At 41.7% G+C, this 15,384-nt stretch overlaps 1 protein-coding gene across 1 annotated transcript in view; it reads left to right on the top strand.

Moving 5' to 3' along the window:
• The window catches only part of psmf1 (proteasome inhibitor subunit 1), a 45,281-nt gene that overhangs the window by 1,146 nt on the left and 28,751 nt on the right, over window positions 1-15,384 (top strand). Inside the window, exons 2-4 of the mRNA XM_052030960.1 lie at window positions 1,545-1,697; window positions 3,514-3,596; window positions 9,449-9,646. Of these exons, the coding sequence (XP_051886920.1) occupies window positions 1,545-1,697; window positions 3,514-3,596; window positions 9,449-9,646 (434 nt within the window). The remainder of the gene's footprint in view (window positions 1-1,544; window positions 1,698-3,513; window positions 3,597-9,448; window positions 9,647-15,384) is intronic.

Here is a 15,384-nt window from a genome sequence, read left to right as displayed (position 1 = left end):
GGTCATGATGAGGTAGATTTTGAGGTCAAGAGTCCATTTTATCCTACTAGGGAACCATTCAATTGTCTTATAACAGCAGGATAGAAGCTATCCTTGAGCCTGGTGGTACGGTGCTTTCAGGCTTCTAACCAATGGGAGGGGGGAAAAGAGGGAATGCATTCCACCTGTCACCACCTTATGTCCACCCTGCCTCCCCTCTTTTGTCCTCCTATCACTGATCTGCTTTTCTCTCCTATATATTGGGCTTCCCCTTTTCCTATCTTCTGTCCTGAAGAAGGGTCCTGACCTGAAAGGTTGAATGCCTGTTTTTCTCCACGGATGCTGCCTGGCCTGCTGAGTTCCTCCAGCATCATAGTGTTTTTCATTTAGATTCCAGCATCTGCAGTCCTTTGTTTCTCAGGTTAATAACCTGCCTTCAACTCCACAAGCTTCAATTTTAGCCAACAGTCTCTTCTTAAGGGCTTCCTTATGAAGTATCCTGGACGTGCTTTAGAGACACTTTCTAAGTGGAATTTATTGTTTAGGAACAGATGTAATTTTCTGATGTAATTTAATGTTTCCCGAATCAAAATAATTTTGAAAGATTGTAGTTAGTGTCTGCATTGTATTTGCTGACTTCCTTTAAACAACACCTCTAGAGACAGTTCCCTGTACATTACTTTAGAAGTGTTTCCAAAACTTTCCATCAGGCATGACTTGCCATTTACAAATCAATTTTAGATGGCACACACTGCATCTGCAGATGGTGGAGGGAATGAATGTTCAAGGTGGTTAATATAGTATCAATTAAGCTGGCTGCCTTATCCTGGATGGTGTCAAGCTTCTTGAGTGTTGTTGGCATTGCACTCATTCAGCAAATGGAGAATATACTGTCATGCTTCAGATGTGCTTTGTAAATGGTGGAACATCCTTGGCTTGTTGGAAGGTGAGTCATTCAGTGCAGGATACCCAGCCTAGTCACACTATTTAAAAATAATTAAAAACCAAACTGCAGATGCTGGAATCCTGAAATACAAACAGTGGTGTGAAGGTTACTTGTCACTTTTTAGTCTACATGTCAAAATCTGAGCTACTTCATGTGCTGAAGAGTTGAGAATGGCATTAGCATTGTGCACTCAATATCCTCACTGCTGACATTGTGTTGGAAGTAAGGTCCTTGATGAAGCAGCTGAAGATATTGGGCTTAGGAACTCCTGCAGTGATATTCGACAGCCACAATCATTTTCCTGTGCTGTAGAATCTGCATAATTCTAATGTTTTGACAAAACTACTTAAAGCCAACACTAAACACACCATGGTGTTACAGCAGAATCACTGACCATCCATCCCAATATGTCTATTCCATTCCCTGACTACTACTCATCCCTGTTAATGCATCATCTTGTTCCTTTTTCCACCTTAAATGTCTTGGTATTGACACACAATTAAAAGTAGTATTTAAAATAACCAGGAGGAGGAATTAAACTATCACCTTTTTAATGGGAGGATATTTTGCATTGGGGTGTGGTTGATTTTACAAAATTGTGTGTGGCACTCCTCTGCAGGGCTCAACTGATGAGAAGAAGAAGGAGCTGTTACCTGTGGGCTGGAATGGCAATCAGGAGCTGTACACATTGCGTTATCGTTCCGACAACAATCAGAAAGAACTTCTACTAAAGGCAATCTCTGTAGATGCCAGTCTTATCATTAATGTTATGGTATGTATATTATGAACCTAGTATCTGATTAGAGCCTTGTTTTATTTCACAACATGCTAATATTTATTAGAAGGGTGATCACTGACCAGAGGCTTGTGTTGCTAGCATATGGGACCTCATTGATTATGGTGTAGGAGTGGGAGAGGAAGCCATTGCAAAAGGTTCTCTGGCAAGACTTGTGGAATCAAGTTGGTGTCATGTAGAAATGAGCCAATTAAGTCTTGGTGGAGGATGACATGTTAAGGTCTGCAGAGAAATCAGGAAGGTCAAGGATGGTTTATTGCCATTTCAGACAGTGTCATTTATGAATTTAATTATGGCTGTTGAATGGTGATAGGAAGGATTCTAATCTGGAGTTGTGGGAGTGCTGAACATGGATTTGGAAGACTTTTATTGTATTAAATATGCTGTGTAAATGATGGTTGGTGCTGGAACCACAAATATTCTTACTAGGTATCAACAGCTTTGGATTGAGAAGCAATCTGGATGCTCCTCTGATTCTTTGATGTCAGATGAGTAACAGGGGAGCAATCTGAATGGACAAAGACCTTGGAAAACAATGGGCTTACCAATGTCTAATGGAATTCTGTTTATAAAGGGGACAAAATAGAAGTAAGTTTTAAGGAGCATCTTGAAGGAGGGAAGAAGATGCATTGAAAAGGTGGGGGTTCAGTTGAGGAACCCCAGACATTGGGCCTAGGCAGCTGAAGGCACAGTTTCCTGTGGTAAAGTGATGAAAATTCAGATATGTGCAAGAGGCCAGAATTGGATTTCACAATCTAAGGTTGCCCAAAGCATCTTGCTGCTGATGGAGTGGTCACTGCTGTATTATAGGAATGACAACTTTGGACTCTGCATGATTGTATATAGTAGTTGGAACATGGAGCACTGAAGCACTTAAATGTGAGGAGATTTGAAGCATCCAAGATTCAGTCACTCCAGAGCACCAGCCAAGAAAATGAACAGGATTTTGAGGTCTGTAGCCAAAGCAGTAGAGTGTTGATAGGTGGAACAGTAGATTCAGACTTTTAGAATGATGAGGGCTGAGTGAAGTTCTGGTCTTGGACACCTTCAGGTCCTGTAGAACATTTACAGAGTACAAGGAGAATTCTTAATTTCAAAATCTTTTTTTTCAAAGCCCACCATAGTCTCGTATTTCCCCATCTCTGTAATCCGTTTCAGCTCTTCAAATTCTGGTCCCTCGTGCATATCTGAATTTTCATTACCCCAATACTAGTGGCTGTGCCTTCAGCTAATGAGGCTCAAGGTTTGGAGATCTAGGTCTCTAAACCTTTATGCTTCTTTGCATTTTTCCTTCTCCAACACAGTTCTTGAAACCTGTTTCTTTGACAAGATTTTGGCTGAAATCTAAAGTGGCTCAGTGTCAACTTTTGTCTGATTATATCTCCTAAGTAGCACCTAGGCATGTTTTGTTATGTTGTATGCAGCTATATAAGTGCAATTTACTGTTGTGCCAAAGGCCAGATTTGTGAAGAGAGAGACTTAGATTTTTAATCTTCCTAATTGAGGTACTTGCACATGTAGAAATAGTCAATCCCAACAACAATAAATTGGGATGGTAGTCAAGGCAGCCCAGAACAAATTCAAAGGAACAAATTTAGAGTAGGTGTCAGAAAATTGTTCTTGGGAGGAGTAATGAATACTTAGCTTGAAGATTGGCCAATGTAATAAAGGCAGTTAGATGTGTTGGGAAGCTGGATGGATGAATTGAAATGGGCCAAGTGGTCTTTCTCATCCATGTCTAACTGTCTCGTGATCTATTCATTCTATTGCTATTTTTTTTCTCACTTTTCAGAATTGCCAGTCTGAACAGGTTGTAGATTTAACAGTGCATTTAGATGACTATATCAGCTCAGATCACCTGCAGCAATATGACAGGTAAATATACAAGAAGAGCTTGTTTCTGATGCTGGTGCTGCACACTATGTGAAGTATAACGAATAGAATGTTAGTGGGTTGAATTGTCAATGAGAACTAGGGTCTCAGTTTTCCTCATAACTTTCTGCTCTTTGCTACACTAAATTGCAATAATTAGCCTAGACCTTCCAATCATAATATTCATTTAACCTGGGTTCTATGTGGAGCAGCTAATCCAAAATATATATTGCATGTTCTTTTGCTTTTTCAACTTTACCATGTTAACATCAAGATTTATTTCCCATATAGAATACTTTCAGTGTTGTGCTGCTCCTGTAGACCATAGGCTTTGCAAATCCATACTAGTTAGTCTGTCAAACTGGTTTAATGGTGTGAGCACCATCAAACGTGCTTTAACTCTTTACATCAGCCTTCCCCTCCGCCCTCCCCCCATCATTCCATTGTTGTGCAGTTTCTACCAGGTAAGACTACTATGTGCCTGGAGACAGCTTTTTAATTAAAAAAAATAATCGCATATATCTAAAACTATCTACACAGAGGCCTAGTTAGTAAAAGTAGTGCATGGCATGTAGACCTGTGCAGACTAGGACAATCCCAAGTTTGATTCCCAATCTGTTCTTTGAAGGATGATCTGCATAAGGGTGGCTGGCTGGTTAGAAATCTGTAGATTTCCTTTTCCTGAAAGCAGCACACACAGTGCTGGAGGAACTCAGTGGGTCAGACACAGTCTATGGAGGGAATTGGACAGTTGATGTTTTGGATCGAGACCCTTCATCTGGACACTCTGTCCATTTCCCTCCATAGATGCTGCCTGACCTACTGAGTTCCTCCAGCACTTTGTGTGTTGTTCCAGATTCCAGCATCTGCAGTCTCTTGTGTCTCTTTTTCCTGGGAAGCTGGTCCTGAGTAGATAATGAAATTGGCTGCTGACTTAAGTCTGTGCTCATCCACAAGGGGTCACAAACATATCCTGATAACCAGTCAATGCCCTCTGGAGGGGATGGCAGTAAATTGGGAAATGGATCTGCCAAACTTTTTGTTCATTTTGCAAGATGTGGGTATTGCTGCCCAGGTCAGCATACATTGCCTGTTGCTAATTGCCCTTGAAAAGATGGCGAGCTGTAGTTCTTTTGGTGAATGTGCTCCCTCAACATTGTTGGGTAGAGTTCCAGTATGTGACTTGCAGTGGAACCTACATCTGGCATGTTCCCATGCACATGCTGCCCTTGTGTTTCTTTGAAGTGCTGTCAAAACACCCTTGGCAAGAAACTTCAGTACATTTAGATGCTACATAGCACAGCCACAGAGTGCCAGTGATGAACAGAATGAATGTGTTTAGAAAAGTTGATGGGGTGCCAGTCAAGTGGGCTGCTTTGCCTTCAGCGGTGTCAAGTTCTTGAGTGTTGTTGGAGCTGTACTCATCCATGCAAGTGGAGAGTATTCCATCATGCTGCTCGCATATCCCTTGTAAATGAACTTCCTGTAAAAGCACATAGGAACAAGAAGTAGTTGTTCAGCCCATGAAGCCTGTTCCACCTTTCTCATTGGTCACAGCTGATCTTTACCTAGACTTCATTTTCTCTATATCCCTTGATACCTGTACTTTACAGAAAGAGACAACTTAGAAGTGACCCAATAGAACTATTTCTTAATATATAAAGAAATAACTTTGGTTATGTTCAATAGCATGGATGTAGAGAAAGATTTCCACTTGGGGATGACTGTGAGATTGAAGGTCCTGAAATCAAACAATTTCTAGTTCATTCAGGAGTAAGTAGTGAGAATGTGGAACCCACTACCAACAAGGGAAGGAAGGGAATAGATTTAAGGGAAGGAAGGTATGGAGAGTTGATGATAAAGTGAGATGAGGTAAAGAAGGAGATTCACTTGGAGCATAAATATTGGAATAGATCTTTGGGACAAATGGAATGTTTCTTTGTTCTAAAATTCCATGTAAAAATGTCAATTGTCTTCCAGTTTCCAGGACCTTTATATGAAAGATGGTTCCAGATTTCCCAACCCTCTGGAAAAGGTGCTCCTGGTTTCCCTCCTTAAATGATTGATGCTAATTAAAATTATGCCCCTTTTATTCTGTACAATGGAGGGATCTGTGTACAGGTTTCTATGGTCTCCTTACACCCTCCAACTCCCATTTTCCAATAGTTTTAATATATTGCTGAGGGTGCCTGACTTTAGTGACCTTTTTTTTTAACTTTCAGTACATTTTAGCTGGAATCTTGGGGTGGGGGAGGTGGGGGGAGAAATCTTTAAACTGCAGAAGCTGGAGAAAATACTGGACAACTCAGCACATCAGCCAGCATCTGTGGAAAGAGAACCAGAATTAATGTTTTAGGTTGAGGGGCCTTTGTTGTAAATTAGTTTTCTCTTTTCTAGTTTTGACGAAGTGTCTTTGGCCTGAAATGTTAATTCTGTTTTCCTTCTCAGAAATGCTACCTGTGTTTCCAGCACTTTGCTTTTATTCTGTAGAAATTGGCTTTAAAAATTTTTCATATTTCATTCTGCATTGCAAGGAGTATCTTAAACCCAGGAGGAAGAAAGTGTTTGATAGCCTGCTCTGGGAAGGTGGAACTCAGGGGATTTCAGTTTCTGAGAAAGACAGATTAGAAGACAAAGCTATGCTGTCAGCAAATCTCCACAGCTATTCTGTGTAACTGTAATTTGCAGAGTTTGTCAATCATTCAATGCTGCTGCCTGTGCGCAAGAATAATTCTACTCCCAATGCAGACTTCCTCGCACTGACCCTGCATTTACAGCTCAGGTTACTGAACAGGCCCAGGAAGGATCAATATTGACTCTGACATCATTTCAGCAAATGGGAAATGTGGTTTGACTTTTACTGGACTGGAGCCCAAGAACAAGATCACAGTCGCAATCAGAACTAAAAGACTTGCAATTTTCATGCCATCTTGGGATTAAACAAAATGCTTCATAGCCAATAAAGTACACTTGTAGTCACTATTTTAATATGGGAAACATGCAATCAAACTAAGGCATAGCAAGATTCCATGAACAATGGTGGGATACAAAAAACAAAATGCCGAAGGAACTTAGTGAGTCAGGCAGCATCTGTGGAAGGAAATGATAGTTGACGTTTTAGGTCAAATCCCTTCATCTGAACTGATGGAGGGGAGATGAGGATAAATATTGGCAAGGAAACCTGGGAGAGCTACCCTGCCTTAAATAGTGCAACGGCGTCTTTTACACTCATGTGAGAGGGTGGATGTGGCCTCGCCTTAACGTCTTATTCAAGGGGTAGCAGCTCCGATAGCAGCACTCCCTCAGTCTCTGCAGTGGGATCAGACTCTGAGTTGAGAGTGCTGCCCATTGAGCAGCAGTTGGCACCTTTTCTAGCATGATTATCACACTCTTTACTGCTTTAAAAGGATGCTACGTAGCAGGTCAAACTCGATGAGGAGCAGTCCTACACATTGTACTGTCCCCCCCACTAACACCTCATTCCAAATAGCACTCCTTGAGTTGCAAACCTAGACTGTAGGTCCAGGTGTCTTATGGACCTCTGAAAGCATCAGACTGAAACCCTGTCCTGGGCTCATTTGATGTTGTGATCATCTGCTTGTTCTGGCAGGTGTGACGGATCCCAAGCAATTCTCCCCATCCTTCCATAGTTCATGGGCTTCAAAGCTTATGTGATGCCAGTACAACCCACCCAGCCAGGAATGAGGAGTGAGATATTCCTGATCAATATGAAGTTGCACTTTTGTTCATTTTGCCCCTCACAACACTTTTTTAAAAACCCTGGATAATAGACAAATGAAAGATATTGAAACTAGTTTTTGCCCCTGTTGGTTTGATATAAGGGACCAAATAAACAGGAAAGCTGGCACCTGTTGGAAAGAATGGTTCTTTCATTTGGTGTCGCCTCTTATGGTTCTTCCCACACCTCCTTCCACATCCGCAGTATTGCCAGCCATACCTTCAGTCCACAAGTCTGCAGCTCCAGAATTCCCTCACTAAACCTCTCCACCTCTATTTCCTTTTTAAAACCTTCCTTAAAACCTTTTTGGTAACTGTTAGATTATCAAATATTTCTTTGAATTGGTCTCTCAGTTTGTGCTTGATTTTATTGCCCTGAACTGTATTGGAGTCTCTTACCACACTAAAGGCACTGGAAAATAGTCTCCACAGGCCAAAAGTCTCAATAATGACGTGTGGAATAAATAGACGAGGGTGCAAAAGGACAAAAAGAAACGTGTCTCCTTTGAACAGACAAGGAATTGATCCAATTTCCAAAAGCTGAGAAAGAATTCAACCATTTGAGGAAACAAGCAACTTGACTATTCCCTTGAGTTCCTCTAGTGCATCAGAGTTTGCATCTTTTAATGTTCATGGGAACTTGCACTTCATCCTTCCAGGTATTGTGCCTGTGGCTGCAGAGAATTTGGAATTAATTGGGAGTCCCTGTGTGTGCTTAGAATCATATAATACAGGGGACCATTTGGACCATTATGCCTGTGCAAGCTAATCTAAGTTACTGCTCTTACCACAGATCCCTCCAAAGATTTCCTTTCTAAATATAGACCTAGTTTCCTTTTGAAAGCTGATAGTGAGTCTGCTTCCACTGTCCTTTCAGGCAGCTCATTCAGGTCACGGCAATCTGCTGTGTAAGGAAATTATTTTCCTCAGGTTGTCTCTGGGCCTAAATTTGCAGGTGATACCAAATTGTAAGGGGGGGAGGGAGTGGGAATTGTCAGTACTGAAGAGGGCAGCATCAGGTTGCACGAGCACATCAATAGATTTGCAAACTGAATGGATAATTAGCAAATGGAGTTCAACATAAATGCAAAATATTATGATAGAAGGATCACCTGGAAGTGTGAGTCTGAGGAGGATACAGGGATCTCACTAAAAGTTGTATCACAGCACTGCTGTATTTTTTTTTAAATCGCAAACTTGAGATTATTTCTAGAGGAATAGAATTGAAAAGTAGTAAAGTTATGCTAAACCTGTATCGAATTTTGGTTAGACCACACTTGGAGCACTGCATACCGTTCTGGTTGTCATATCATAGAAAAGATATAAAGGCTTTGCAGAGAGTGTGGAGAAGATTAACAAGGATGATGCCAGGCAATGGAGGACATCTGAGGAAAGGTTGAACAGACTGGGTCTCTTTCTTCTTGAGAAAACAGAAAAGTTCAACAACAGTGTTAATATTTTAAGGTTTAATATTATTACAAAGGCGTATGCAATCCTTAGTCTTATAAACAGGCATGGAATACAAAAGCAAGGGAATCATGCTAAGCCTTTCTAAACTGGTGGTTGGGCCACTGGTAGAAAACTATCTCCATTGCTGGTCATCACAAAGGATGGAGAGAACACTGAGCTTCTGTGGATGCAGGGCTTCTGGAATTTTTAAGAGACTGGAGAAGCTGGGGTTATTCTCCATTTAAACAAAGATGATTAAACTGAATAGCTTTGCAATTGTGAAGGCAAATAAGGAGAAACCGTATCCACTGGGAGAAGGTTCAAGAATCAGAGGGTTTAAGATGATTGGTAATGTAATTCAAGGGGTAGGTGGGGATTTATTTTTCAAAGTGAGTTGCTTTGATTTGCAATGTGGTTCCTGAAAGGGCAGTGAAAGCAAGTTCAGTAGATACTTTCAGGAGGGAATTGGATAAATACCTTAAGGTAGAAAGAGGAAGGGACTGAAACAATTTGGATAGTTGTACCAAAGAGCCTACACAGGCTCAGTGGTCTGAATACCCACCTCCATAGCTGTTTTCATGGTTCTAGAAGAATATTCACTTTCCTCATTTATCCAGAGCCTCTTTATGAAACTCTAATGGATGCATTTTCTGACCTTTTCTCCACAGAGTTTTCAAAAAGAAAGATGAGTTACGGCACCTTGTTGAATCGGTGATCATTTCTCCTTTAGATGGGATGAAACAGAGGACGGCAGGAGGGTCCCAGAGAGAAAAGAAGTCAGTCCAGCCTGCTCCAAGTGCTCAACCACGCACCGACACCAGCCCACTCTACATCCCTCCCAGTATCCCACAGAGGCAATCTCCCTGGTGAGTGACAAGCCCATGACTATATTTAAAAGGTGGATCCCTACGACTTAACCCTTTAGCACGACAAAGTGAGTAAGGGAGGTGGGGTTGGGTGCAAGGCTTCTGTAGGCTTCATGGAGTGTTTAGTACAGTGCTTGCCATGATCTCAGCATAGTACATTGCGCCTTAAATGTCTTTTGAGGTGCAGTCATTATTGTAACATAGGAAAACACAATGGTCGATTTGTCCTCTGATCAACTTCCCTACACATCTTCAAATTGTGCAGTGGGATCTTTTACTTTATTAATGGGGGCAAATACAGTCTTGGATTAAAATATGATCAGAAAGATTGCAGCACTGCCCCGTCGTGCCTTTCTGGAGTTCATGCTCAAGTTTCTGCCCTTCTGACTCTGAAATTAGAACACTCTAAGTTCCATAAAGGATATACATTCATACAGTGTCTTTTGTCAGAGGCCCACTGAGGCATGGCTCCCATGAGAACCCTCTACGTCAGGAGAGTCTGAATAAAGTAAGACATTGTTGGAAACAATACATAGTCTGTGACTATATTTCTCTTAATCTGTGGCACTTGCTATCACAATATTTCAGAAGGAAGAAAATACAATAGCAAAATAAATGTTACTGCACTCAAGAAGGCCATTTCGCCCAAGATGCCTCTGCTGGTTCTTTTGAAAGAGATGAACATTATTGCTTTTTATGTGAAGACACAATGTGCTCATGATTTAATCGCCACAGGGTTGGTGTTCATTCCTATGCTGCACACATCCACTGCTGCCAACGAGAGGTTCATTACATCTTGTTGGGTTCATCGTGGACTGACAATTTTGCTCAAAATTTGGTGTCTAGTGACACTAATGAGACAAAAGTGTGACTGAGGAGCCTCAGTAGGTGGAGCACTTTGACTGCAGGCATAGGAAAGACTGGCAGGAGGTGTGATACTGTTTCTGTAACTGATGCAAAATCAAGATAGGTGGGTGAGAATATGCAGGTTGTTTACAACAAACCCAGGGACTTCAGTGACAAAACTGGTAAAGCCTCAAGCATGATTTGAAATGAGCAGCATCTAGATAAGGCGATATAACTGAGTACCAGAGCAAGCTGCCAATTCTGGGTGAGTTACTGTTTTTAGAAAAGTTCTAGATCAATTCTTGAGCGGTAACTGGAAGAGTAATGAGATGGCGGAGGTCTGCCATCAACATCATTGTGGATATACTGTGGAGGAAGTGTTTTGATAGACAAATGGCCTTTCCTGAAAGACTGACGATACAATATGAACAGGGAACATTCCTTGGCAAAGTTCCTGAATATGTTGGACTACTACTGACTTTTTTAAAAACCTAAAATTGCTATCATAGGATGAAGAAAATATTGTCTTTGTTTCACCAAGTGTTTACACAGAAAGAATTTTGAAATGTAGCCACTGTTGCAGGAAATGCAGCAACCAATTGCACTCGGCAGGCTTAAGACTACAAAGTGATAATATCCAGGTAATCTGCTTTAGTGATGCTGGTTGAGGAATAAATATTGGACGTATTGCCCTGCTTCTACAGACTAGCATTATGGGATCTTTTTACGTTCACCCGAGAGAATGGACAGAGGCTCAGTTATAAGTCTCACCTAAAAGATAGCTCCTCCAATAGCACAGCGGTACTGAAGTCTCAGCCTAGAATTGTAGTAACTTGCCCCATTTCCCTATCCTATGCATGGCTGGCAGTTTGCTGTTCCTTTTCACTTGCAATCATCACTAAACATTTACATCCACACTTTGTGTCTGAGCTTATTCCATTCTATTCCCAACCATCCATTTCCTCAGCTGATCACTCTCCTAAGTTAACTCTTGATACAAAGCTAGGTGGGATAGTGAGTATGGAGGAGGAAGTAAAGAGGATTCAAGAGGGTATAAGAGTGGGTTGAAATAATGGAGATGGAATATAGTATACAAAAACAAGAAATTGTCCATTTTGATGCACAAAACAGAAAAGTGGAATGAGAAATTGGGCAAGGTTCTTGTTTAAGTGGACCTGGGTGTCTTTGTGCACAAGTTACTGAAAACTAATGTGTGGGTACAGGAAGCAATTAAGGAAGACGGATGGCATAATGATCTTTATGACAAGAAGATTTGGGTAAAGGTGTAGAGAGCAAGAAACAATCTGCTGAAGGAACTCAGAGGTTTGAGCAAAATTTGTGGGAGGAAGGAAGTTGTCGATGCTTCGTGTCAAACCGTACACCTGATGCAGGATTTTGACCCGAAACATCGACAAGTATATACACACACGCGCAGAGATCCCTGTGGTTTTTTTGTTTGAAAAATGCTCTTCTGGAAACATTTGGACATTTTACAATATTAACAGCACAAGGTAAATACAAGAAGACGCAAGAGACTGCAGATGCTTGAATCTTGGTGGAAAAACTGGAGGAATTCAGCAGGTCAGGCAGTGTCTGCGGGGGCAAAGGGATAGTTGGCCTTTCAGGTTGAGATCTTGCAACATTGTTGGCCTGATGCATCACGCCTGATGAACCTGATGCCAAGTCTCGACCTGAAACATCAACGATCCCTTTGCCTCCACAGATGCTGCCTTGCCGGCTTTGTTCCTCCAGCAGCCTCTCTTTCAGAATTGGGTTTATTATCACTGATATATGTCGTGAAATGTGTTGTTTTGTGGCAGCAGTACAGTGTAAGACGTAAAAATTACTATGTTAGAAAAATAAATAAATAGTGCAAAAGAGGAATAACGAGGTAGTGTTCATGGACCATTCCAAAATCTGATGGCAGAGGGGAAGAAGCTGTTCCTGAATCGTTGAGTGTGGGTCTTCAGGCTCCTGTACCTCCTGCCTGGTGTGGTGATCACAATGTAAATACAAGTTGCGTTGTATGGGCCAAATACAGGAAATGTAGGAAAGGAGGAGGGTGGAATGGAGATGTGATTCATAGTCATAGAATCATACAGCACAAAAACAGGCCCTTCAGCCCACTATGTCCACCCTGACCACTGTACTTACCACACCAGTCCCACTTACCCACATTGAGCGTGACTTCAGCATCCCTGACAAAACAAGTATCCCAGGTGCTTGAATTTCTATTACGGATATGTTTTATCAAATGCCCTTTAAAAGGACTAGCTGTTAAGTGGCAGATACCTGAATAGAGTGAACTTTGAGAATAAATATAATGTGAAATTTGCAACCAAGGGAATAGTTTCACTAAGTGCAAAAATCCAGTTATTTTTGACTACCACACTTGTATAATTAATTAATTTGTCTCTTTCTGTGTCCCACCTCCTTCACTGTCACCTAGAGACAGATTAATGTCACCTTCTGATCACTGCAGTAAATTCTCGTCCATGCATTGCAGCCTGCGTTGTTGGAACTAGGATTGTATGCTAGATGTAATGCTCTGTTTCTGCCATGGGGTGGCGCAGCCTGTGGTGGTTCCTAATCCTGAATGATTTCAGAATAAGAATCGGGTTTATCATCACTGATTTATGCTGTGAAGTTTGTTGCTTTGTGGCAGTAGTACAGTGTAAAGATGCATTACTATAAATTACAGAAATAAATAGTGCAAAAATAAAAGGAATAATGGACCATTCAGAAATCTGATGGCAGAGGGGAAGAAGCTGTTCCTAAATCATTGAGTGTGGGTCTTCAGGCTCCTGTACCTCCTCCCCGATGGTAGTAACAAGAAGACCATAAAGCACCAATGCATACAGAAAGTAAATCAGAGCCAGGCACAAAAAAAAGAAAGAACTCACATTTATGTAGTGCCTTTTCTAACTCTGAGACTCTGCCTAATTTTTTCCAGCCATTGTGATATTGGGGAAGGCTAAACAGCTGAAATGCATGCAGTAATCCCCCATGTACATTGGTAAAATAACTGGCCAGACCATCCCTCGAGGAACATGATGGAAGCAGAGATCTATTTGTATAGAAAGTTAAGCCTGTTGCCCCTGTGGCCCTTCAGAAACGTGACCAAAGCTTGAAGTCTTACAATTTATGTTAAAGCCGACCTGAGCAGAACCTGTTGGTTCCTGTCAGACTCGTGCTGGGAAACTGGCTCTGCTACAAATGCTGCTGATTTAACAAAGCAAGCTTTTCATCTTTTCAATGCAACAGTTGCTCCATTATCACTCTTTTTAAAATACTTAAGTTATAAAAATAAGACCATGTATTTAACCTTGAAAGCAAACCACAAGTTTGCTCCCCTATGCCAGATATTGACAGCCTTTGATGCTCAAAATGCTACGTTATATTGATAGACTGATCCCACACCAATGAGATCTAACCCATCTACAAAACCAACATGTGAACTACAACAATAGAGCATCAGTTTGTTCAGGAAACAAAATGTGGCTTGTATCTGAACACTATTGTGGGAGAGCAGTCAGAGCCCGTCCTCTTGAGTTGCAATAACCTAGGAGCTATGACCAAGTCATCCTCTCCAATCTACTTTCTGCATTGTGCCTTAAGCTTCCCTTCGATCAGTAGGTGAAGGTGGAGGCAGTGGATAAGAATGGGTAGTGACAGGGATTATATCTTAGTACCAATTGCAGTAGGTAAGTTCATTAGAATTGGACCAATAGAGGAAATGGAGCTGGAGACTGAACCCAAGGACCAATAGGAGGAGGTAGAGCTGGGAGAATTGAACTAGAGATCTAAAAGAAGTAAATAGAAAAGTGGACTGAATCTGAGGGTGGGTTGGAAGAGGCAGAGATGGGAGAATTTAAACCCCAGTAACCATGGAAAGGGATTGGATTCTTGAACCAATTTAAGGGCAGTGGATTGTGCCCCAAAACTAATAGGAGGAGACAAGGGCAGAGCTTTTGGATTTAAGCACAGAAGGAATTTGTCTATGTTCCTTCAAGGAGCTGGATGAACTGGGGAAGTGGGCTAAGGAATGGCAGATGGAATTTAACTTGAACAAGTGGGGGGTGTTGTATTTTGGTTAGTTAAACCAGGGCAGGACTTGTACAGTAAATGGTAGGGCCTTGGAGAGTGTTGTAGAACAGTGACACCTAGGGGTACAGGTACACAGTTCCCTGAAAGTGGCAACACAGGTAGACCGGGTGGTGAGGAAGGTTTTTGGCATGCTTGTCTTCCTCGGTCAGGGCATTGAGTACAGGAGGTGGGACATCATGTTACAACTCCACAAGACGTTGGTAAGACCACCCTTGGAGTATTGTGCACAGTTCTGGTCACCCAGCGATAGGAAGGACGTCATTAAGCTGGAAAGGGTGCAAAAAAGATTCACAAGGACTTTACCAGGACAGGGTGGTTTGAATTATAAGGAGAGGCTGGATAGGCTGAGATTTTTTTTTCCCCTGGAGCATAGGAGCTGAGGGGTGACCTTTAGAGGTGGAAAGTCATTTCCCAGGGTAGGAGAGTCTAAAACTAATGGGCATTGGTTTAAGATGAGGGGGGAAAGATTTAAAGGGGACCCGAGGGGAAATTTTTTTCGCTGAGTGTGGTAGGTATATGGAACGAGCTGCCAGAGGAAGTGGCAGAGGCGGGTACAATTACGATGTTTTAAAAAAAACATTTAGACAGGTACAGGGAAAGAAAAAGTTAATAGGCATATGGGCCAAATGCAGGCAAATGGGACTAGCTTTGATAGACATTTTGGTCAGCATGGATGAGTTGGGCCAAAGGGCCTATTTATATGCTGTACAACTCTATGACTCTAAGGTTCACCAGTGTAAAGAGTCGTCTACTCCCAACACAACTTGCACATTACCACTCTGCCA

This window comes from Pristis pectinata, chromosome 16 (genome assembly GCF_009764475.1).
Source record: "Pristis pectinata isolate sPriPec2 chromosome 16, sPriPec2.1.pri, whole genome shotgun sequence".
NCBI classification, from domain to species: Eukaryota; Metazoa; Chordata; class Chondrichthyes; order Rhinopristiformes; family Pristidae; genus Pristis; species Pristis pectinata.
This window is presented reverse-complemented; position numbering and strand designations above follow the sequence as displayed.